Source organism: Amphibalanus amphitrite, unplaced genomic scaffold (assembly GCF_019059575.1).
Source record: "Amphibalanus amphitrite isolate SeventyFive unplaced genomic scaffold, NRLGWU_Aamphi_draft 001771F_arrow, whole genome shotgun sequence".
NCBI lineage: Eukaryota > Metazoa > Arthropoda > Thecostraca > Balanomorpha > Balanidae > Amphibalanus > Amphibalanus amphitrite.
The window spans coordinates 61,973-86,531 of NW_024883264.1; the positions used below are offsets into that span (position 1 = coordinate 61,973).

The 24,559-nt window shown below is 46.7% G+C and overlaps 2 protein-coding genes across 13 annotated transcripts in view; both read right to left on the reverse strand.

Annotated features, from left to right (window-relative positions):
* LOC122375085 (PDZ and LIM domain protein Zasp-like) overlaps window positions 1-17,682 on the reverse strand; it is a 59,630-nt gene extending 41,948 nt beyond the window's left edge. For all 12 annotated transcript variants that reach the window (XM_043354265.1, XM_043354259.1, XM_043354267.1 and 9 more), the window contains exon 1: window positions 17,463-17,682. In XM_043354265.1, coding sequence (XP_043210200.1) covers window positions 17,463-17,570 — 108 coding nt within the window. In that variant the 5' untranslated portion in view covers window positions 17,571-17,682. The remainder of the gene's footprint in view (window positions 1-17,462) is intronic.
* A 3,978-nt stretch (window positions 17,683-21,660) lies between these two features.
* Window positions 21,661-24,270, reverse strand: LOC122375087. The gene is made up of 3 exons (XM_043354269.1): window positions 23,999-24,270; window positions 23,546-23,707; window positions 21,661-22,894 (listed from the first exon to the last, which is right to left on the reverse strand). Exons 1-3 carry the CDS (start codon window positions 24,075-24,077, stop codon window positions 22,665-22,667), a joined length of 471 nt encoding a protein of 156 aa, XP_043210204.1. The 5' UTR covers window positions 24,078-24,270; the 3' UTR covers window positions 21,661-22,664.
* Between the last annotated feature and the right edge of the window lie 289 nt (window positions 24,271-24,559).

The window sequence follows — 24,559 nt, forward strand, 5'->3', positions numbered from 1 at the left end:
CGATCCAGATTTTCTCCACTGCCGTCTCATCATACATTCATACATAGTGCATTTGCCTCGCGCCTCGTGGTATTATACATCATTTCCTGTCGTCTGCCGCTTGCATGATCATGTTCTTATGTCAGCGGTTGAAGCCACTTCAATTGTCTCAAATAACACGCGAGCATTCCTTAGTTATCAGCTACACTCTCCCAACTATCACACCGTTTGAACCTGACACGTTGAAGTTATCAGAGACACCGCCACGATCAATTACTATCTCACTCTCCTCCCCTGTTCCCCCTCTCTCTCTCTCTCTCCTCTCTCTCTCTCTCTCTCTCTCTCTCTCTTCTCTCTCTCTCTCTCTCTCTCTCTCTCTCTCTCTCTCTCTCTCTCTCTCTCTCTCTCTCTCTCTCTCCACTCTGCACCCTGTTGGCGCTGTCAGTGATCCATCCATTTCGGCCTATGTCAACATTAGCGGTGGCATTCACCCGACCCACATCTGATTTCAGGAAACAGCTCTTCGACTGTGGCACGTGCCGACTGCCGAGTCTGTACTGGTGCCCAAACTTGCGCCCAAACTTGCGCCCTTCTTACACGTGCTATCGGTTCGGTGAGCGGTTTGTGACGGGTGGTTTCCCCCTGTGGACTTTTGATTATTTAAAGCTCGAATTGCAATGAGTGGTGGTGGTTTGAGTGTTGGCAACGAATGACATTTGTTGCTCTATGTGGTAGAGGTGGACAGTATCAAATGACAGCATCTTGATACTGTCAAGTGGCGGTGATATTTGCTGATGCCTGATAACTGCGGGAAAATTTGTGATAATTGTGAACCGGTAGGCAGAATTTTACAAACAGATGCTTAAGAATATTGCATCTTAAGTATTTACTTATGAATCTAACCTGGAAAATTATAGGTATGTATGCTGCGTAAGAAAGGATCTGTTACGAACGAACTAACAATATATAAAATACGTGACCAGCATAACAACACTTTTAGATCGTCATATATTTATTCCAGTCAAGTGTCCAGTGTCCGGTCGGTACTCATATGGTCTGATAGAGACAGCACTGAGCACACCATTGCAGTTGCAGTGTCCTTCACTGCAGTGCTGCAAACCACAGCAGCAGCCAGCGACACCTTATCATTACCACCTGCTCGAATGTTTGCTGTCAATAGATGTCCTGTGTACTTGGCTCTTAGGACAGTGTCAGCATTTCAATCAGTCGCCTGATGATAGACTTGTTTATCGATGGCTTAGGGGACGTTTGAATGGTCAAGCGCTATTTGTTCGTAGTAGGTATCGACTGTGCAGGCACATAGATCAGCAAGTGACGATGAGTATAGGCTGCTCCCTCATCCATTCATGTTAGGTCTCATATTGTCAGCTTTCTCCCTCATCTGTCTGTCTGTCTGTCTGTCTGTCTGTCTGTCTGTCTGTCTGTCTGTCTCTCTCTCTCTCTCTCTCTCTCCTCTCTCTCTCTCTCTCTCTCTCTCTCTCTCTCTCTCTCTCTCTCTCTCTCCTCTCTCTCTCTCTCTCTCTCTCTCCTCTCTCTCTCTCTCTCTCTCTCTCTCTCTCTCTCTCTCTCTCTCTCTCTCTCTCTCTCTCTCTCTCTCTCTCTCTCTCTCTCTCTCTCTCTCTCTCTCCATCCGCACAATAACACACTCCTCAGCTACCTCTCACCACGGTCTTCGCTAGGCGTGCGCCAATACTAACAATGCACAGCGGCTCGGCTAGGGTCAGGGTCGAACTGAGCGTCTTCAGCAGTTTGGACTGGGGATTACTGGCTGATGAGGATGGGATTGGGCTGAGTGGGACAGATTCTGGTGCGGAGGCTGGAAAGGAGAAGTAATAAGTGAGATGGTAAGTAGGAAAAGCAATGGGAACGTGTTTTTTTCATTATTTTAGTTAAAAAAACATTCCGATTGGCTTTCCTATTCATATCAATGCGTCCCATGTAATAAAAATAAGTGGGTTGGTGGGAAGCTGGAACGGAATTTGATGGGGAGGTAAGGTTGAACTTGCACTGCCCACTGGTGTTGGTGATAAGGAAACTGGTGCGGTGCTGATGTAAAACAGTCTGAGGGGACGGGCGGTGGCCTCGGGCTGGTGTTGTTGGGGGATTGGTGTGGAGGACAGAACAAAATATGGTGATGAGGCTGGTGACAGAATGGTGGTGTGTTAGGCTGGGGTAGAGAATGGTGGTGTAAGGTGTGAAGGCGGAGTGGAAGAGGCGGAAAAGGTGGTTGTAGATGGGCTGGATATATGATTCATGAACCATCTTGAGCATAAAGTTCAGATTTCAGACGCTCCGAATCATCCAGGCTATATGCTCTAGATCCAAGAGAACCAGGACAAGAAAATGCCGAAGAAAAACGGAACAGGTCACAAAGGAACTGGAAGTCATGAAAAGCTGTTACGTTATGACAATGAAAACGCTTTAGAGTCTCGTTGGTCGTCTTTCGCTGGTCACATCGGTCACATCCATGTCAAGGTGTCCGTGTCTCAGTGTGTCAAGGTGTCAATATGTTAACGCGACACCTGAATTAAAGAAGGCGCTACCGCTTACGCACTCGTCGTGTGATAGATTCAATGGCGAGGTTGTGATAATTACCATTCTCATCTAGCCTTCATTATCTCATCGGCCACTTACAGTTCACAATGTCTTTGTAGCAGTGACATTTTCTATACGGAGCTTTGGTGAAAGGAATAGTGGGCATTGTGATGATACTAGACAGGAAACAAGAAGTAGGGCAGCGATACAAGCTTCGTCTTCAGTGGAGCTGCTTAAAAGTGGTTGGCTGAATTGCCTAGTACATATATAGCAGAGATTGCGATTGCGAAAACTACTTACTAAAAGTGCGCAATGAAAGCTATCAATCTGACTGTGCTGTGTTGTCAGCTGTCTGTTATCCTTATAACTCACAAATGTACTAATTAATTGTGCACATGATAGAACGAAATTGTGCGTAGTCGCACATCACACATGTGTGTTTTGAACATCACAAACGTGCTAACACATGGCTCACATATTATGCAGGCGCGGCGTCACGGGTTTTATCCAGGTGAGGGGCAAAGCTTCCCCCGGGGGCCCCACACCAGGCCCAGGGGGCCTCCCAGCAGTGCAGAGGGGCCTTTATGGAGCTGGGCTGGTGTCGAACAGGACTGAGGGGGCGGAGCGAGCCGTGTTGGTGTTTAGTGGGCTGGTGTTGAGCATGGAACGGAATACGGCTTATCATGAAGAAATCAAAGTTTGGCCCGGACAGTCAAGGGGACTCTTTCAGCCTCCAATATTCGTATTACGGCCTTCTCTGAGGGGAAATTTATATCGATGTTTCCTTTCCTCATGCTGACAAGGGCCTCTCGACACGTGGGTTCTCGGCCTCTCTTGACTGCCTCAGTAAGTACAGGGCGATGGAACCTCATTCTAACTATACAGAGAGCTTCCTTCTCCGGTATTTTAGAGCTGACATTTCAGGAATGGAAAAGGTCTGATGAAGAACTTTTACATTGGGCAAAAGGCTCTCCGTAACTACAGCTAGGGTAAAAAGACATGTTTACCCCCTGTTCTGCGCCAGTGGGGGGAGGCTGTCCCTTCAGCTTCCCCCCCCCCCAGTGACGCCGCCCCCTACTGACATATATGTATGTGTCATTAAACACCACATAACACACCACAAGCCCACGTCACCTTCCATATAAGGAGTGAATCCATACCGTCCTCCGTGGTGTTTAACAGTGCCGACTCATGTCGTTTATAGCTATCACCCTGGGGTGCTATGGCAGTGCAACCCTGTTTACATAGTGTGCAATGGTGCGCGCGCGTGTGTGTGTGTTTATCCGATACAAACCGAGGACCGCGCTACAAAGTCAGGACCGCCGACGCCGTATTGCGACTGGTGCCGCGGGGAGCGGTGCGAATAGTGATCGTGTGTGCGTTGATCATGCATAGTATGAATGGACAAATATAGACGTTACATTTTGATATGAGCTGTGAAGGTATGTGCATGATGTGCGTCGCACAATGTTGCCGGTCAAATAACGTGGTTACCTACGAAATGTGGAATTCAAACGCATACATGCGCCTGTTGCTTCTGTTGATATATATGGGTATAGTCACTCCCAGTAAAAGTGCACATTTTAAATCGGGCACCTGCTGCTAACACTTCTCGCTAAGATGAAATGCATTTAAAAGTTTATCGGCATAAAGTCTTTGGTTTCAGGGAACCATTTCTGACAAGGGTACCTAATACCTATCTCACATTCCGCGTTTTTTTATGCAACATCTGCACTAGTTAACGTGCTGAATATTACCTTGCAGGTACTCACAGATTTTGACCCATATCCACCCTCTGCTCCAAAACATTACCAACGCGACCCAATCGCACTCATACCCAACCCCCCTCCCCCCCGCAGCATACCACCCCGGGCTGCATGCACGTGTTAGCACTGAGCGGCTGCATTGGGTAGTATCAACAAACCTCGCCTCACGAGACATGTGAAACGGCCTTTAGCAGAGGCAGATTCAGAGAGAGGGGAGAAAGAGAGAGAGAGAGAGAGAGAGAGGGAGAGAGAGAGAGAGAGAGAGGGAGAGAGAGAAAAAAAGAAAGAGGAAGAAAGAAGGAGAGAAGGGGGCCAAATGAAGCTGCTGTTTGCATTGATTTGTAATTTGTTGAACTTTTTAGCTTAGTCACGAAGCTAATCTTATCAACAAAAAAAAAAACAATCTGGATAGGTTGTTTTTCTATGTGCAAGAGGTTATATACACGCAATAGCAAAAAAAATCAATCTTCTAAAATTATAGCGTGAAACTTCCCCCCCCCCCCCGCCGTCATCTCGTCCCACTGGCCCACTGGCCACTGGTCTTCCGTCGCCGGCGTCGCCCGACGTAAGCCAGTAGTCGCGTGCCCCACAGTCGGTCGCTTCTCCCTCCGGTGGTTTATTTTCAGCCCAGTCGGGCCGCACGGCCAACTGGCATTCCGGTCAACGCCAGCAGGTTGTCATGGCAACGTCGAGTGTGTACGCCAGCAGAACACGTTGGTAGTTGTAAAGATGCAGTGGATGGATATTGGGAAATATTGTAGACCACTGACAATGTGCTTGATACCAATCGTCAAAAACGGTGAATTTTACATGGCACCTACCTATGCAATTTATTTCATGAGATCAATACCTCTTTTAAACAACTTTAATTAAAAGTGATTTCATCATGCATTCAAAATCATCCGTTCTTCATCACTTCAAAGACAAACATATTTTGAACAAAGGTATTTTTTCTTAATTTCTCATTAGATGCAAACAAATGACGTAATACAACCAAAGTTTTGACGCAAAAATTCGCATTCGTTGTAAAAACTACGCGAACTTGTAGTTTGCTACCAGAAAATTGAAATACCTTATTTGAAATACATTATGAAATTACATTTACCAATTGTTTTCACATATCAAGTTAGGAAGGTAAAAGAAATGCCAAAGGCCCAAAGCGATCATGACATTGCGAAAAATTATTTTGAATTACCTAGCTACCAGTAACTGACGATTACACTCGTCAGTGGCGTATCCGGGATCTTGAAAAGGGGGAGGCCAAACCTGCTCAAGGGGCCCCATCCTTACCTTAGGGGCCCCAGTAGTAGCGTACTTAACCCACGCCCAGGTGCGGCTCTTTGCCACTTTCACCATGTGGGGGAGCCTTTTTAGGCACACTCGGCAATCTAAAAAAGAAAAGAAAAACGTGAAAAGGCCATCGATATCGATAGCTCTGTATGTAGTGTACAATTTATTTCAGCAGTAGGCATACACTAGCTTTTTTTTTGCTTTGGTCGTCGCCGGGGCCACTAAAGATTATCAAAAGCAAAATGTTTTGCAATTTTGTACGATTACGATTTACGATTTTCACGATATTTTTCAAAGGGAAGATGTTAATCTCTTAGTGATTTGCACTGGTTGAGGGCTGATACCCTTAACTTTAGAAGGGCTCGACTCGGGTTGAGCTCTGATCTAGACTCTGATGGCTCTGTCACTCGTACATGCTTGCGCATGGAAAATCGAATTGTTTATTTATGTTTAATAGCAATTCTGCGAGCACACTCTGTGGTAACGTGTCCCTGATCACTGATGTTTGTGCCAAATGTCTTTTGAAAGTTGCACCTCGTTACATTTTCCGCCCAATCTTACACCTCTAAACAAACCCGTCGGCCAACACTATTTGGCAGCACTCATGGCCACGGTGACGTCACAAATGCTGGCGGGCTGCCAGATGACCCGGAGACTCCACACGCCCATCTCAAAGTTGTGTGCCTAGACGCTAGAATAGCTAGCTGTATTGGTCCTGGCTGTCAACGGGTTTATGAACATTCTTATCAGTTTTAGGAGTGCATGTGCGTGTATGTGAATGTGCATGTGACAACCTACTCAACCGGCCTCCGTGCGTGTATTTATTGAGAGCAAAATGAAGAGCATTTTTAACACGTCGCAATGGACGTAGGTAATGCCTGACAGGTGTTCACAGCAGGTGTATAGTTTGTGAACGATAGACATCAACGAAAATAAACACCTACCCCAAGATCTAACCCAACTGTTGCCAATGCATAGCTTGCTTATTTTCTTCTCAAAAACTTGCAGAAAGCAAGTAGGTTTAACATCACGACATGGTACCGTCTGCATTCAGGCCATCAACCGGAGAGCTGGACGGCTCTCTCGCGTTTCAGCAGTAGGTTTTGCCTTTTTACATTTCCGGCTATATCTCAGATACTAATCGATATACGATAAAGCCATTTTAGAGGATCATGGCTGATAGCAGGCATGTCTACAAATAAATCGAACGCATCTTCAACCCTTAAAAGCTTAGAAGAAGAACATACAGCGGGATATTTACTAAATTTCATAGGGGCAAAACCTACCGCTAAAAATCGCGAGACCTGTACGTCTCCACAAGTTAACGGCAAGTACATTACATTTTTTAATGTATTGAGCTCAGTGATGAATTTATTAATCTATTTTAAAGGCTCAGTGATGAAGGCTGTGTTCAGGCCAGTTCGACGATCGCATACCCCACGGGGATGGTGGGTAGTAGCGTCACGTGTCGGTGGTAAGCGGTGACAGTAGTCTCGGCACGGGCAGTGAGGTCGGTCAGTAGCAGGCAGTAGATTGCTAAACCTCGCTATCAAAGTCTCATAACACATTTCTAATAAAGATATTGAGCCACATTTGTATCATAAAGACATTTATAGGTGGTCATTTTGGTGCTATTTCTTATCAACCAATATTATCTTTACAACATCACTGTTACGATTAGTTTCAGATTTATTGCTTTTCAGTGATCATTTCCTGATAGGTTAGGTTCCTTAGGTACGCACTTTTTTATTTTCTATTTTTCGCTGCAAGAGATACTTTAACACCATTTTATATGCGGAATGTAACTCAAAGCAGTGGTAAGGCAAAAGCCAAAAACAATATCGTGGCCGTTTTCACGACGGAACTTTCGCAGAGGAACTTATTTGATACCTAAAAAGTACCTACCCTTAGAGGCCTTAACATCCCTAAAACTGAAATATTTTATGTTCAAAATAATTTTAGAAGTTTAAATCCGGGCATTTTTTGCCCTCAAATCACTTATTTATTTACAAACACAGCAATTTTTGGTTCTAGTAGCCCACCTTTCGACTATGAGGTATTAAATCAGCGTGGCAACTTGCTCCCTCTTTGCTCCCTCGGGTATCTAATTCCGGAATTCTTAAAAACAAGGAAAGTATATATCGAGTTCTCTTTTATACCTATTCAGTTATGTTTTAATGGTGATTAAAATATGACAATTTTTTTAATTACATTTCATATAAGAAAACACGCAAAACAATGAAACAAAAATAACTACGGCAGATAATTACCTTCAGGTATCTAATTCCGACCAATCAGCACCTCAGTAGGATATGACGTCATACAAGAATGGTGGTGAAGGCCGTTTGCAGTCCCGGCCGGTAGGTCACGTGACCGCCGGGCGCCTCGGGTCACGCGGCGGTCGGGAGTCGGACGCGGGGCGTGGTCGCGGGCGGACGCGCGGGGCATCATGCTTTGCTTTGCTTGCTTTGTCAACTTCATATAACTTACTATCGCATTCGTGTGAAAGCCAAACACTGCTCAGTGCCCTTAGAAATTGAGTTTTGGAAAGCTCAAGTCCCTATAGCTCCTCAGGTCGGCAACAGTTGAAGCCTCATCTGAACCCATGTGAAAAAACGAGGGTAAGGAACCTTGTGTTGCTTTTTCTTTTACCGTCATAATTATCTCAAACCATCACAATTTTGAGTTGCCACATTGTCTGCTTCACTACATTCGTGTAAAACTTGGGTGAAGGCTGGTGGCTCAAAGAAAGGTGAAGATATTTCTTTAAGTGCCTAATCCGTGAAATTGAAATATCCCGGCTTTACAAATCTACACTTTTCATTTTCTCCACGATACATTTTTTAAAATTGTTTAAATTTTATCTACATTTGTTAAAATCGGGGCTTTGGTTTTGTGTAAACTAGATCATAAAGTTTACTATAGTTTTGTGTAACCTGATGGCTGAAGAAAATAGTAATTTTGCTAAAATGATGTGCGGAAATTTGTTGCTTTCCAAATCAAATTACTCATACCTATATTTCATTCAAAATTAGGAGGCATTATTACTGTTTTTTCTTGTAACATGAACTGAGTTTGGGTACGGTGCTCCGGAAACGTTGTGGAACTTTAAGCTAGCTAGAGCAGTTTCCATAAAAATTGTTTAGATAGTTGACATGGCTTGTTGACAACTCTTTTGCTGTTTCTAAAAAAGTGGAAAAAATATTTTCCTGCATTAAGCACACAAGGCATGTTATTCTCATAAGCTATCGAATGTGTGTGTGTGTGTGTGTTTTTTAAGCTGTTTTTTAAGCTTTTAGCTGTAACTTCAGTTACTTCACTTTAGAACATATTGCCCAGAATGCGTCACTGATCATGAGCTGGTATATCATATCATATGTAGCAAATACATAAATGAGAATAGTGTGTCATGAATTTTTGTGCATGCTTCTGGATCATCTGTAATTACATCAAAGGCTCGGCTCAAGAGTGTCCTGCCGACCAGCTTATGCCCAACCCTTTCTGTCCGCAGAACGTCGCCTGCGACTCCCGCACGCCGTTTGCCCCGGCCGTCCGTACTGGTCTTCGCGCTGCGAGCCGCGCTGGAGTTCGCGGCGGCGTCGTGGAGCTCCCATCGGGAGGGCGTGTGATGCCCGCGTCGAGCTTATAAGCCGTGAGCTTCGATTGGCGGCTCACGCGGTCACCAGCTGTATGTACAGCCTCGGCCCCGACGACCCCGCTAATGGCCGAGACCGGCATACCCCCGGCATGGGTCCGCTGTCCGGCGCAGCGCTGGCCGCCCGCATGCTATGCTACTTTTGGCTGTATCGCTGCCCAGCGGGAGCGCGCTCCACGCTGCGGAAGAGGTACACGTTGCGACCCGACTGAGGACTGCAACCGGATGGTGACACGTCGGCCTCTGCGCCCTGGCCGGGGCAGGTGTGACCGACGTCACAGTGGAGGAACGCCCAAACAAGACCAGCCCACCGTCGGAGCAGCATGGAAATATCATGTTCTGCCTGGACGTCGGACCCGGCGGCGGCGCAGTGCACCTGCACACGTGCGGAGAGGGGCGCTGGAGGCTACTCTGGAGCTTCTGCCATTCCGCGGCGCGACTGCTGGCAAAACGGCGGCGATTGAGGCGGTTGGGAACAGCTGCAGCAATGGTGATGGCGGTGATGGCGACATGGCGGTTTGGGACTTCATCTCAGCGCGGCCGCCGCCCAGGCGCCGCTGCGCCCGGCTGCTCAGCCACCTACCGGATGGCGGGGTGGCCCTTACGGCCCTCACGCCCGTTCGGTCTGCGGCCACGTTGTGGGGTGGCGGTCGCGGGGTTAGCGGCGTTGGACTTCGTCCTTTATCCAGACTGCACCGCACCATCTGAACGGATGGATCTGCCAAGAAAGATGACATCCAAGGCGGCTATGAGGCGATCACAAAGCTTCACCAAGAGCTTCTCCTTCATGGGGCCGGCCGGCCGTTAAGTCGCAACACCGGCTGCCGAGTGCCAACAGCTGCGTGCGCTGGCGCCGACGCGTTGTGGGCCGCGCTGCTGACGCCCAAGCTGCGATATCAACCATCTATGAATAAGTGGCAGCGGTGGCGGCTTGTCAGTTGTTAACGTGCCTTAACAGACGTTGCGAATAGCCCGCGTTGGAATCGCATCATGCGATTCCAACGCGGTTCCCAACCAGTGGTTGGGAACACAGCAAGTAAAAATGGGCTTCCTTGATGAACCTACTTTTTAAGCATTGTAGCCTTTGTAATTTTGGATGTTTTGCTGTAGATATTATTTTCTACATATATACTATATAGGCACTCACGTGCTTTAAATCGCGCAATGCAATTGAACCATGGTGAAGACAATGATAAATGAACTGAGAGCTGACATGCCCCATGCTTTGTGTGTGTATGTGTGTGTGTGTGTGTTTTTTTTTGCGAGTCGATAAAAGTGGTTTTGGACACTGGATGAGTTTTTAAGGGTGTGGTGAGGGGGGATGTAATTCCACAGACCTTCTGTCAGATTCACTAATGCAGTAGGTCTGTGCGGTGTTTAGTTATCGGAGCATTCTTTGAAAGTCGTGAATAGGGCCACCGAGTACCTAAAGCCGTGATATTCCCCCACAAAAACTTCTTTTAAATAACCGGGGATAGGTACATGAGCAGAGTAAATGCTATAGTACGAACGCCTATCACAATGCTGAGCGAATATGAAAATCCATAGATGGAGAATTGTGCCGCGTTACGGGTGCTCGGGCGCAGCCAATCCACCGTTACCCCAGCGGTGACCTTGACCCGCATCGTCTGTCTCGGCTCCAAAGCCAAACCGGCGTGGAATTGGGAGCGTTCGAGCACTCATGGTCCAGCGCAATTTTCCACCTAAATCCATTCCTGATACACATTTGCTTGCTCATAGTCATGTAACCCCGGTAAATTCACCCAACTTTCATATTGGTCGCTCCATAAACAGATGGCCACAGAGATCAACTTAAAAGGCCATTGTTGCATTCATTTAGTGGAGATCATTAACCCGCGCCCCAGTGGCGGTCTCAGCCAACTTCGCCCTAGTGAGGGGGGGCATATGTTACCACCCACCTCTAACTCAAAAACTAAGAGGGCTAGAAAGACGCGGTAAAAAGCATTCAATAGCTCTCAATGCGTACGTTTGAAAGTATTTCGGTCATTTTTCACCTTAGAGCAATATTGGGGTCACCAGAGGTCATCAAAGGTCAAAATTTGCCAATTGTCATTATATTTTTCAGAAAACATGCCGCTATCTCAGGAACTATGGTAGCTAGAAAAACGCATGGAACAGCAAACGATAGCTTTTGAACTCTTCTTTTGAAAAGGTCATTATCAATATTGACCTCAGGTCAACAGTTTAGCCTCCAGAGGGCAAAAACTCCAAAAATAGCTGTTTTTACGAAAAGTGTTTTTCGACAATAACTTTCGACTACAAAAGGCCACGACATTTCTATTGCCAGAATCGTGTTCCCCTCGCCGAGACGCGTCGAATGAACTATAATTTGACCTTGAAAGGTCAACTTGAAACTTTGACCTCAGGTCAAGGTCATGACCTGACCGGAAAAGGTCATGTTGCATATCAGTCGATGCGTCTCAACAAGACAAACACAATGAGACCATCCCCAGCGTTCTATCTCTTTCCAATCGCGAGTTATTGGCAAAAAAACTGTTTGAAGCCTCAAGTGACCTCGGATGACCTGTCTAGAGGCTATCAGCAAAAATGACACCTTGGTCATCACGAGTGGACTACATCATTGTGATTCTGAAATATTTAGACTGTTCCTATGCGTACACACGGATCTAGAGGCATTTTCATTTTTCTCCATTGACTTGTAATGGAAAGGTCACGCCACTGACCTGACCTTAGGTCACGGATATAAAAAATCCGAGATATAAAAATTGTAGGCGCCCATAACAGCATGCAATCCACCAAGTTTCAAACCTTTCTGACAAACACTGCAGGCTGGACATGATTGCAAACTTTTTTTTAGGCTTGGTCAGTTAACTTGACCTGGTGACCTGACCTGACATGACCTGGGGTCAAAAATTTCACACATTGTCCAAAATTGATGTACAAAAAGCTATGCCAAGCGGCGCGGCGCTACGCGCCGCGGTTTTTTATTTATACGCAAAAAACGCGACAGGGTGGTAACATATGCCCCCCCCCCCCCACTGGGGCGAAGGTTAAAGAGCCGTGACAGGCCACAAGTCGCGTGACATCATACGTGTAACGACCAATGACGTCGGCCTGCAAAACCCAATGGAAGCGGCTAGCAGCGTGCAATAAAACAGGGCGCTGCTTTCTAAATGTCTGTCGTGCGCCATAAATGAATATATTCTTTGTAGCCTGGCAACTCAGTATCTTTTTTTAACTATTGTACTAGTATTTAATAATTTCATAATTTTATAATTGTGCTTACGCTTTATGTTGATATTAGTGATAAATCCTTAGATAAAGTAAATCGATGTGATATTTAATAGAAAAATAGCAAACTAACGCACCATTCATTCGAAAGCTGGGGAACCTACTAAAAAGAACTACTAAAATTCCTGAGGAACTAAAGGATTAAATGGGGACTAAATAGATGCCTGCTATTCCGTCGTGAAAACGGCCCGTGAGGAGCTGACCGAAACCGTGCATTTTCTTTCATTTTCAGCGCTGTTTTACATCAACACCTAATGGGGAGGGTCAACATTGCCCTGGACCACTACCTAGTAATTCAGCGCAATACAAACATCAATTTGAAATATGGAAATGTAGTATTCTTGTACGTAACACATTCAGGATGTCATACAATATTCCAAAGTTATTCAACCGTCAATTCTTGCATCTTACGACCGCATTCGCGGTCAAATTTCCCCAAAGCATGAGGCAATCATGATTCTTGATTTATAGCATAGCAATAAGTGCAAACGTATGTATGGAAAATACTACGACAGTCTTCTATCTTATCTACGCCAGCTCATCCCCGATACCGCTGATCCGTCGTGGTGTTTGTTTATGAGATCTCCCCTCCTGTTGCTAGCCGCAGGGTATGCAGCGATGAACAGCGTTGTTAGTGTGAAGTAATGCGGCCGGTACAGAGGCGCCTCTGTCAGTCAATGTGGCGCAGATGTGGCGTCAATGTGGCGCAGGCGCGCCGCGACGAAAAACGCGCCAGTTTCGTAACCACCTCCGGCTAGCGAGAGGGTTGGGGTGGGGACAGATGTGTTGAGGTGGGGATGGAAAACGAGAACACGAAAACGTGTGCTTTACTTGCGGGGCCCTGTTAGACTTCAGGCCAAAATGTTTAGTCTCATTTCTGATAAGTATTTAACATACAATACGCTCGCCCCCGCGAACCCTTGCTCTTGTTCACCTTTGGGCTTTGGCAGGTTCATCTGATTGTCCGACACCACAGAAAATAAAATGAGCTAAACTGCCGATATCCGACGCATCGTATATAAATGACCGAAATAAAAACGTCTAACATTCCGCATGGCTGCCTTATTACTGCCAATTACCTTAAAGTTAGCAATCAACAAAGTCAGGATGGGCTGTTTCTAACTAGTTCGAACCGTCAACATCACCACTAGACTTAGCATTGATGTGTTGATGTAGGTATGATTGAGAACTGATCCGTATTATTGGTGAAATACGACAGTTGGATTGGAAAATTATACCTATTCCTAGTCATGCACTCTGTCAAACTCGTCCTAAAAATGGTTTTATGACCCACATGGCTCAATCTACATCATTTTTGGTGCATTGAAACGCTCGTGTGACTTTGTGAAAACTATAACGTTGGCGGCACATAATTCATATACGTTAGCTCACATACTGTCATACAACTTACTACCGAAACAGCTATCTTGTCATATTCAGCAGTAAACATGGATTGTTATCTGATACGCCCCATGAAGTTCGAGTCCCCAACTTTGAACTTTTGGCTGAAATTCTAACCCGTTTCAATCCTATCCAACTTAGAACTAAAACATCATTTCAAAACAAACCTAAACAACACCAACAATTCGTTAAACTTGTTTTAATCTTGCCTAATTAATGGTCAAGATGATGAAATTAACACATCACATAAATCCCACCAATCCTGATTTAAACATCCCATGCAATCTGACCCGCTGACACCCTGAAGTTGTCCTCTACAGCAGCCTGACCGGGGCTCGACACTGGACAGTGGCTGGCTCGGCGCCCCGACTCTCGACTTGGCTCGCCGCCAGCTGGCGCCTGACCCCCGCCTGCCAGGGCCACGACCTAAGCTAGCCTCGGGGCACGCGAGTGGGCGCGGCGGCGGCAGGAGTCTGAGGGGGCGGTGGCTGCTCCAGGGAGGGAGGCCGAGGGTGGTGTCTGAAGGGGGTGGTGGTTGGGAGTTTAGGAGAGGGTGGTGGGTGAAAGAAAGTTTGTATGAGAGGGTGCGAGAATTGTCTGAAAGAAAAACAAATATTGTCTGTGATGGGGTCAAATATTCTCTGAGAGGGGAACATGCATTGTCTGAGAGGGCAACGTGATTGGGAGGGGTACGTGTGTTGTCTAAGACAGGAGGACAGTGTCTGAGAGTGGCGTTGTCAGAGAGATAGTGACCGACGTTTACGAGTAGCTGACTGGACACGGTTACTGAGAAGACGTTCTGAGATGTCAGTCTGGGAGGGGACACCTCAGAATGTCTTCTCAGAAGGTATTAGAGGCATTATTTGTGTTGAAAGGGGTGAGCAGGGGGGACGTTTGAGAGGGGTGCTGTCTGACAGTTTGTGGAATGGGTAGCGTCGGCAATCGGTCTTAGATGTGTTGCGTCTGACAGCGATGACAACGGATGTGGAGCGGAATGGTCATAACGGGTAAAATCATTTTTCGTTAAGTGTGGGCAGGTGTCTCAGCGCTCGTCGTCTTCGATGGCGAGTAAAACTGGCTTATCGCCTTCTTGCCTTTTCGTCCCTCCCATGATCCCGGCATCGGGTTTAAGGGTTGGTTTGCGTCCTTAAACCCAAACCAACCCCCAAACCCGGCAGGCAGATGACAGCAGATATCATGTGTGATACAATTTTAGGTAAAAACTGCATGAAAAGGAAGCACGAAATCGGTCGAATACACGTCACACGACATTGTTCAGGGCCTGTATTCAATCAAAGCCAAATCGAGACGCGCTTTCAACGGATTGGACAAGAACGTTCCGCCTGTCATCGGTCAGTCTAGAACGATAGCCGGGGGCGATTCATCCACGTATCTGGGTCAAATGTCACCGGTGGACGCACCTGGCGTCGGTCCGGGATTCAGCCAACTATCGCGGCCGCGGTCTACTGCAGTGGGGATAAACTGTCGGCTACCGGAGACGAACAAGGATGGGTGGATGCTGGGATTAAGCCAATTATAATTATTGCCGGTCGTGGTCCATTGGGGAGAAAGTGGGGCTCCTAGGGATGGCTGGGATAGGGTGCGTTAGATAGAGGAGACGATATGGGGACACACGCTGGGTTAAGAGAGAGAGAGAGAGAGAGAGAGAGAGAGAGAGAGAGAGAGAGAGAGAGAGAGAGAGAGAGAGAGAGAGAGTCTGATAGAGAGAGAGAGAGAGAGAGAGAGAGAGAGAGAGAGAGAGAGAGAGAGAGAGAGAGAGAGAGAGAGAGAGAGAGAGAGAGAGAGAGAGAGAGAGAGAGAGAGAGAGAGGACTAGCAGATGGAAGTAAAGGTCAGAGTAAGTTCTATAAATATGATTAATTCGTTATGATTCATTGTTCGCAAATCGCAATGTAACATCCAGAAGCCCTTGGTTCATAAGACGTCCTATAAATTGTCTCTTATTTAGTCTAAAAAATATAACGACAGGCAGATTACCGTGCCAAATAACGGGTCACGAATCATGTTATACCTACACCACCCCAACCTAGCCTAAAACTTAATACGGTATAGCAGAGCGGCATGTTTCCCTACGCCACCATTCGGCCAGACGCCCGCCGGGGTCATATCAAACATCAGGGCAGTAACGATCGCCCGAGTCAGACCGCCGATTAGATAATGCCCACACAGCATGGCAAACACCGGGCGGGTACCATGTGCTCCGGGTTGTGATCGCATGTGCTGCTGCATATAGCACATGGAACGTGTGATGCGTGCTGTGTAGTCGTGTGCGGTCACGTAGGGCAGTTTACCATATTTACCAATTTTATTTACCGAATTACCAATTTCACATGACGAATCATTATTCATGAAAAACACGCTCTAAGCTTTCCCTACGTTAATTTGCTCTTATGCAGATTTTCATACTCCTTACAATCCTACTATCTTTATTCAGGTATGAGAGTCGTAGAACATATAATGATCGGGCGGTGCGTGCTATAAACATATCTCTACGCAGTGTTCTGTGACTTCGTTCTGGATAATGGGTGTCGAATAAATTTTAGAGATACCTAAATATAAATCGCACTTTTGCCACGATCAATGGGAGGGGAATGACTCGCAATAGGCGACTTCGGTTTCCTATGAGGCGTAACTGGACCGTTAGTCTATCAATATGGTGCATTTTTGTACCCATAAACCGACAGAGTGAAAAAAAATAGAAGCGCAGCGATGTCGAATGTTGAGTGATCATGCCTTCCATGATGATTTACTATTGGGTAGATGCCGATCTTCTAAAGCGTTGATATGGAGTTGATGGGTTACGGGTGTATGATATACCATGCATCATGCTCGGTAAACGCGCTTGCCAGTTGTGAGTAGTTTGATAAGTACGGTCCGAACGTTTATGTCCTGATCCGAGGTCGGATGTTTTCTGACAGTTCCTTACGTGCTACCGATTACCTACGTGCCGGATTGTTGTTTACTCGTATTGGGGGTTTTACGGCGCGCCGATTACTAAGGTCATTTTGCGCCCATTACGTGTCGGATGAAACACATACTTCTCTATATAGAGAAGTCAGTGGTGAAGAAAGTCAGCCATGAGATGTCTGGCCTATGTCAGCTGTTTACTGGCCGGGAAGGTTATGATGCTGCAGATGATATCATCAGGACATTCCTGGGTTCAAATGAAGTTCAAATATTGCCTCCAGTCAGCAGAAACCACTGGAGTAACTAACCTATGGTGATATTGTGTAGCCGATGATCCAGGAAATTTATGATTTTAGCGGTCCAGGAAACCCTCCCGTTCCCCCTTTCAGGTGTTCTATGGTTGATGAAATGATGTAGGTAATATAACACCGCCATAAAAACGTCAGGGTTGGGCGTTTTGAGCCCCACGCTGCTGTCATATTTGATGACATAGAAGGTTCACAAGGTGTTAGGTTCATTGCCGCGCGCTGCACTTAGCCCCTAAAGCAAGCGTAAAACATCAAAAATATCTCGCAGGGCCCGCGGTAAGACTTGAACCCGCGCTCTTCCGCTTACCTTTTGGATGATGATGGGCATGTTGAAATCCTTTCCGCCCTGCAGCCGAAAGCCCCATGGTTGATTGGGCGCCGCTCTGGATATTTGGAGCTGCTCGGTCTGCGCCATTTTCGCCGCCGCTCGTCGCGCTCGCCGCGCCGTCCGCCGCGCCGTGCACTCACCGCAGAAACACGCCGGCCAAAGCAGAACGCCGGCCGGCCGCCGTCAGCTGGCTATCCCAGGAACTATAAATAAACCGGTGATTCAAGGTGTTGGGTTGCCGGCCTCGGTGGGTGGAGGAGGGGCGGAGGGGAGGGAAGAAGTGGGCGAGAGGGGTCATCAGGGACTGGGGTGGGCCGGGCGTGAAAAGGGTGGGAAGACTGCTTCCTGAAGAACAAAAAAGGGCATCGGGGCATCGATTTTCTTCTTAATTCTACCAGCTAAAAAATCGCCGGTTAAAGGAAGATCAGGACAGTGGCGGATCCAGGGGGGGGGGGGGCAAAATGGGCATTTGCCCCCCCCCCCCCCATGGCATAATTTTAACATTACGCCTATGGACGATGCATGGAAAGAATCGATAAATTGTTATGGTTTGCCCCCCCCCCCAAAAAAAAACTCTGAGCTGGATCCGCCTCTGGATCAGGATAGCCCCTTTCTCGGGGCGACACTGCCCTATGCAATTCTGCGCGGTCTTGAAATGAAGAATGATCCCAGTTTTGAATCGCGACTCCACGAAACTTAGACGGGCTGAATCTGAATAGTGAGTAGGGGAGAGCGGGGTCATTTGGCCGCCCGGGTCACTTTGGCCGCCCCATGTCTACGCGTTTTGACGGTCCCGAGCGATTATTTTTGAATATGGCACCATCCGCCGTCATAAGAACTACTTTGGAAAGAAACTAAGGAAACTCGACGACGCCCAGTTTTTTTGTAAAGCCAACGATATTTGAATTTTGGCTAAAAAACGTAACTTTTTCTTCTTTACGAAAAGTTGCATGGTGTCCCTTATTTGGGTGACATCAAAATTTTAACTCTATTGGTAGAACAATCTGGTGATTCAGGGAGCTGTCTGACCCTTTTGCAAGTTTAAGTAACAATTTTTGCTTATCTGCGGACCCCTTTTCCTAAAAATGTCATATTGGGGTAAATTGGCCGCCCCATACGGGGCGAATTGGCCGCCCAGCGACTCAGTTGATTTTTTGCCTAGTCTGCGAGCGACGCGCTGCGCTGGCTAAGTTCTGCCGCTGAGGATGGTAATGCGGCGCAGTCTAAATGCAAGGGACGGCCTAACCAAGGTGTCCGCTGATTGACTTTCGGCACCCGGCGGCAGATGGCGAACCCGGGACGTCACATCGACCTCTACCGGTGGCGCCGATTTTTCGTCGTGCCTAAGACGCCACCTTCACGCGGAAGAACATCCGCGGGTTAACCCTCGCGGGCCCGGGGGGGGCGTTTTTCGCCCCCCCCCCCCCTGGCGAATATTTGCGATAGCTCCCGAACGCTTAGGGATAGGAAAGCGAAACTTTCAGTACCTTTTCTCCCATCAATTTGACATCTTCTGAAGTAAAAATTTTTGACCTAGCCCCCTTGATGACGTCACAAGGTCGATTTTTCTAGACCCCTGCAAGGCAAACTTCGGCGTCACAGACGCGAACTTCAAATAGCTGCTAAAAATAGAGTTTTAGAGATAAAGACAAATTACGAGCACGGTTGTGTAGCGTTTGACCTAGAGAAAAATAGAAAAATAGTTTTGGTGACCTGAGGTCAGAGGTCAGGTCAACGACCCCGAAATGTGGTTTTAGTTTTTCGCAAATAACTTCGACAAAAATGGTCCTAGAGCTACGGCAGTGGTACCATCGCATTCGCCGTGTCAAGCCGCGTCGAATGATATATATTTTGTTTGGAAAAGGTCAAATTTTATGTTGACCTCATGTGACCTCAAATGACCTTTGGTTGACCTTGACACATGAAAGGTCGTTTATGATGGATTTGTACTCGCTGATCACGAATCTGGCATCCATTTTCCTCTAAGCCTTCATTTAGAGCTTCCGGATGGCAAAATTGTCTTATTTATTATTATAACTTGAGTTAGTGAAATAGCCTCTAGCAAGGATACTCTTCTGTGACCTTGACCTTTGGGCAGCCTTGTATCGTAAGATGAACCACAAATAGGGAACTGATAAGCCTCCAAACATTTCAAAACGTCTTGGAAGTTAGCAAGCAAGATGTACGAAAAAGTGCAAAGTTTGAGGTCAATTTTGAGCGTGACCTTGACCTTGACCTTTGATTTTGAGCACATATTCGGAATCCTCAGATTCTCTTCTTTCGTTTGACACCCAATTTTGCCAGTTTGATGCATCCTGCCATCCTCTAGAAGGCTTACTTTGAGATCACTACACATGTGCCGGTTTTTGCCTTTGACCTTGACCTCTGACCTTGAAAATTGACCTGAGGTCAAAAATTTTAGGTGCTTTAGAACCGTCTGGTAAGGACCTTTCGTTTGGTATCGCTTTTGTTTCCGTAGCTCCCTTATTTACGGAGTTAGACAGGGGGGCGAAAAACGCCCCCCCCCCCCCGGGCTGCGGTGGTTGGGATTACCCCCCGGGCCCGGCCGGGTTAAGAGATTCGAAGCGACCGGGATATCCCCGCTATACCGGGTTATCTTCGACGACGAAGACTACGCCGACGGCGGTCTTCGCACCGGTTGTCGCCCCAGCGACGGCAGATCAGCACGCCGCGGCCTCGGCCGTGCTCCAGCCGCCTGCCGCGGCTGTGCTCCAGCCGCCAGCCTCGGGGCCGGCCGTGCTCCAGCTGCCTGCCGCGGCCGTGCTCCGGCTTTGGAGGACGAGCAACAGGCACGTATGGCGAGGAGCAAACAGCGGGGTCCACAAGCTGGACCATCGAACCATCGAACGTCGGGAGCTGGACCGTCGAAGAAACAGGGGCGCAAAGGTGAAAAACAGTGAAGCGCAGTGATGACTGGACATGTGTCCATGTCGTCGGGACCGTATTTTACAGTGGATGTGATCTGAAGTGCTGGGTCGAAGACGGGGCCTGCTGAAAGCGTTTTTATTTCGTGTTTACAACAGAGTTTGAAATAAACAAACAACTCGTGCACAAAGGACATTTTTTGCAGTGCGATGGTCTAAAGCAATCTACGATTTGGCAGCCATTACAGTTGGCTGTTGTTATCACTGGGCAGTGCTCAACTCATGAGTCGTAAGCTCGTAAATCAAATGTGGCTCCTCACTTGCACTGATTCAAATGAATCGAGTGTAAGCCTAGTCCTTTGAAAAATTAAGGATTTCAGGCGAATCAACGATGAGTCACGATGCTCATCATTTGTGTCAGCATTGGGCATCTGAATCGTCACATCAGTCACGCGTCGAGTCAATCCAGAATTCATGAGTTAAGCACAATCTTGGGCGTCAATATTTCAGGTTGTCTCAGCTCTGTAATAGGTATATCTCTGGATCACATGCCCGGCCAAATGACCCCACTCCCCCGGCCAAATGACCCCGGTACCGGGGTCATTTGGCCGCCGCGCAGTCTTTGAAAGAACGGTTAATTACCACCGAAATGAGATGTCCCGGCATGATGCAAGTAATAGGCCGGAACAGCAATTGAACGCCCCACACCCCTCCATGGAGAAATCGACCAAACGCGCACTGGTTTTCTCAAAATATCGTTTTTACAAAAAGGCGGCCAAATCGCCCCGTTCTCCCCTACCTAGGCTTCGTGAATATTTGCTCGTTTAGCCAGATGATCAACTTTTACCGCAGACTGACATAGGCGTGTACTTTGAGGTCGCCTGATGCTCTTCCAGCTGAAAGGCTAGTTAATTTAGCGAAGCCATTACGTTCTTGAAGCATTCGCGAACAAGTGGATAGATACAGTCGGTCGGTGCACTTCTGATGGCCCAAAATAATTGCAATTAAGCATGAGATTGAAAAAATATAAGATAAATTCTTAATTCCTCAGAACCAAATGAAAACTTATGATACGGATGAAATGTAGGTATATTTGTGAAAATACTCGCACATCTTCCCTACTGGAACATCATTACAACTCGTATAAGCGGTGGCCATATGACGAACGATCACGTGGAATGCCTCTGGTAGCGTGAACGGCATCAGACACAACCCTTAGCTTCTACATCTAAACATCGCGGATTAGTAATTAGTGCAAATGAGAAACAAAGAATGTGAACGAAATACAGAACGACTCGATGTGGTTATATATGACCACGTAGCGGTGTTACGGCGTATAGCAGTACGTTGTTTTAACAAAAACATCGCAAAAAAACGTAACGGAAGCCATTCTACAGCTCTTTTAGGTGCAAGTTAATGTGAAGTGGAGATTCTACAACTACGAGCATAGCTATATAACTAACCAACTTTTTCAGAGACACTCCAAGAGCATCTTTTATCAGTTGTAGGTACTCTGCACTAAATCCAGAAGAAGAATAATAGCAACATTTCATGACAGTTGCTCACGTCTACGCGTTCAAAGAACAACGATAAGCAGTTCAACATCGGATCAGCGAATCCAACAAGTCCAACGAATCTAGCGAATGTTTGGTACAGAGACGTTCGTTGAGGAAAATAAATTGAGCTGAACGAATATGACCGTTGAAAGAGATATGCGTCGTTGAAAGAGATATCCGTCGTTGTATGTAAAATGACAAGTGTTAATGAGATGGGTCGTCGCCAAACTAGTCATTATCCTACGCATGTGACAGCTCATACAATCATGATTATGTATGGTGAACCAAAATGTAATACGCGACAATCTAAAATTGTCTTACGTCGTACACTAGCGTTGATGCCTCGAACATGAATGGGCAAATAAACGTAGCATCAGCACTACGCTATCGCTACTTGCAAGCAAAAATGATCTACGCCTTACACACGATTGAAGATTCTGGTAAAATGGACGGAATAGCACACACGGCATCATCACAAATCTAGAGAAAAGACGTTAAAAAGGTTTCATCATTCAAATCCATCGACCTTCGGACGGAAGACAGCACAGCACAGTCAGTATACGGCTGATCAACGAATTACCTTCTTCGTGAGATTCTCATAGAAAACGTACCTACTACGTTCTTCAATGATCTTCTCGACGGGGGTCGCCCCGTGCATAACCCCACGAGCCTCGAGATACTTTCTCCATCTCCGAGCGCCGCGCCATCTATACGCCAAACCCCACCGCTCGCCCTGCCACCTATCGAGCGGCTCCAAAAGCAGTCAGCAGCACTACCAACGCTGCTGCCGAGGCCGCCAGAGGACTGGCTGGCTTTCCGGCGCCGTTACAGCCATCTTTGGCGGCGCAGGTACACACCTCAGTGTAGATATCGAAGGTGCCCCACTTGTGCAGACAGAACCGCTCGTCTCCACCGATCCCTGGCTCGCCGACGCGGGCACAATCACGGATAACCCGCCATTGGCCGTTCACTGTGGAAGGTTGGAGAGTGGTGTTAGAGTGAAGTGAACAGAGGGATGCAAGAGACGAGGGTAGGGGCGGAGTGTAAGAGAGGAATGAGGGGCGGTGTTAGATAGAAAGGGTGTCTGGAAGAGGAGTGGGTTGTATGGTACATCATGGTAAGAGAGACAAGGATATCTGAACTTTCAAGCAAGGACAGGTTATATAACACGCATGCATTGTGTTAGAGGAAGAGGACTGGATGGAGATAGACTGGTCTTAAATGGAGGAACAGGTTTCAGTTTTTGGACATGGATGAGTGAGCCACATTGAATGAGCATAGAACAGCATTATGCACACAAATACTGAAGCTGACTGGTTATGGCGAGAGAAAGCGTGGCCAAACAGCAACTGAAAGACATGCACAATTCACCCCCTGAATCCATAAATAAAGTATATCCTTTCAGGTTCCCACTCACTGTCACTCATAACTAGACCTGAATCCATGTAATAAAATGCAAGAAAAAAAGTAATACCATAAAAGGGCCAGCAGAAGGGTAAGCCCACATCAACCTACCAAGTATAAACCAGTCATCACTGATCACACTATCCAAATTGTCAAACCTGTTCACCTAGAGTACTGCTATGGCCCCTACCAAACTTATTAAAAGAGAAAAACACACCTTTCTGTCTGATTTTGCGGCACATTGTCGCCTTTACCCCAGGCAGGTGGCGCCTCTCGTCAGCCTTGTCGCACTCCACCTTGTAGTAGGTGTTGTTCTCAAATGGGTCGCCGCAGCTTGGGTCCTCCCGCGAGTTGCACTTCCAGCACTGGATGCCAGCAACTGCAAGAGAGCAAGCAATCAGTGATAATGCCACATAGACAGGAGCAGTTTTTATGGGTTTGACTGCATTGTCAACTAAATTGGGCAAAGGTTTATCACACAAGATAAATTAACAATGTTTTAGTTGAAAATCAAAAGATACTAGTTTCAATTAATAACAAAGCAAAAAATGGTACCAAAAGAACCAAACCTTACTTTACAAAATAATGCAATTAAAAACTAAGATTTCATTCCATCAACACATTTTCCTGCCACTGCTTTTGACATAGGTACCTAAGAGTCAATTCTTACCAAAATTAGGATAAATCAGCTGCAAGATGATTATCAAAAGCAGTGTTGCACTGATAACTCGCAGAAGCAGTGGAGGCATGGTAATTGGATTTAAAAGGTGCACAAGATAACTTCAAAGTCGGCCTTGCAACACAATGTGAGTTCTCCTCTGGATAATTGCACCAAAGATGAATAAGGTGCAGGAATCAAACAAATTATTCACAAAAACAGTCCAACCACCACAAAAATTCAATTTTGGCGACACACCCAAATTATTCGCAACTGAAACAGCTGCGCAATATATGCAACGCGTATTTTACTGCCATATTTAATTTGGTTTGAATAATGCTACCATATTTCCCCACTCCCCTAGAATTTCATCCACCTACAGGCACATATACATTATACATGACCACCTTACCAATAGGGGAAAGTGGGGTAGGGTAAGACGGTCAGGGTAGGTAAGACGGGCACCCCTTTTGCAGACCAAACCAATAGCGCTACGAGCGAGAAAAATTAGGACCAGGCCATTCCCACTACACACCACCATTGAAGTCGGGCTGAATCTGGGCTGATGATATG

Bases quoted from the DNA above. Each gene is read 5' to 3' on its own strand.
- LOC122375087 (XM_043354269.1), bottom strand. From the start codon at position 24,077: ATGCCTCCACTGCTTCTGCGAGTTATCAGTGCAACACTGCTTTTGATA. The intron at 23,708-23,998 runs GTAAGAATTGAC...GCTCTCTTGCAG, and splicing joins GCTGATTTATCCTAATTTTG to TTGCTGGCATCCAGTGCTGG. The intron at 22,895-23,545 runs GTGTGTTTTTCT...AACCTTCCACAG, and splicing joins CCGCAAAATCAGACAGAAAG to TGAACGGCCAATGGCGGGTT.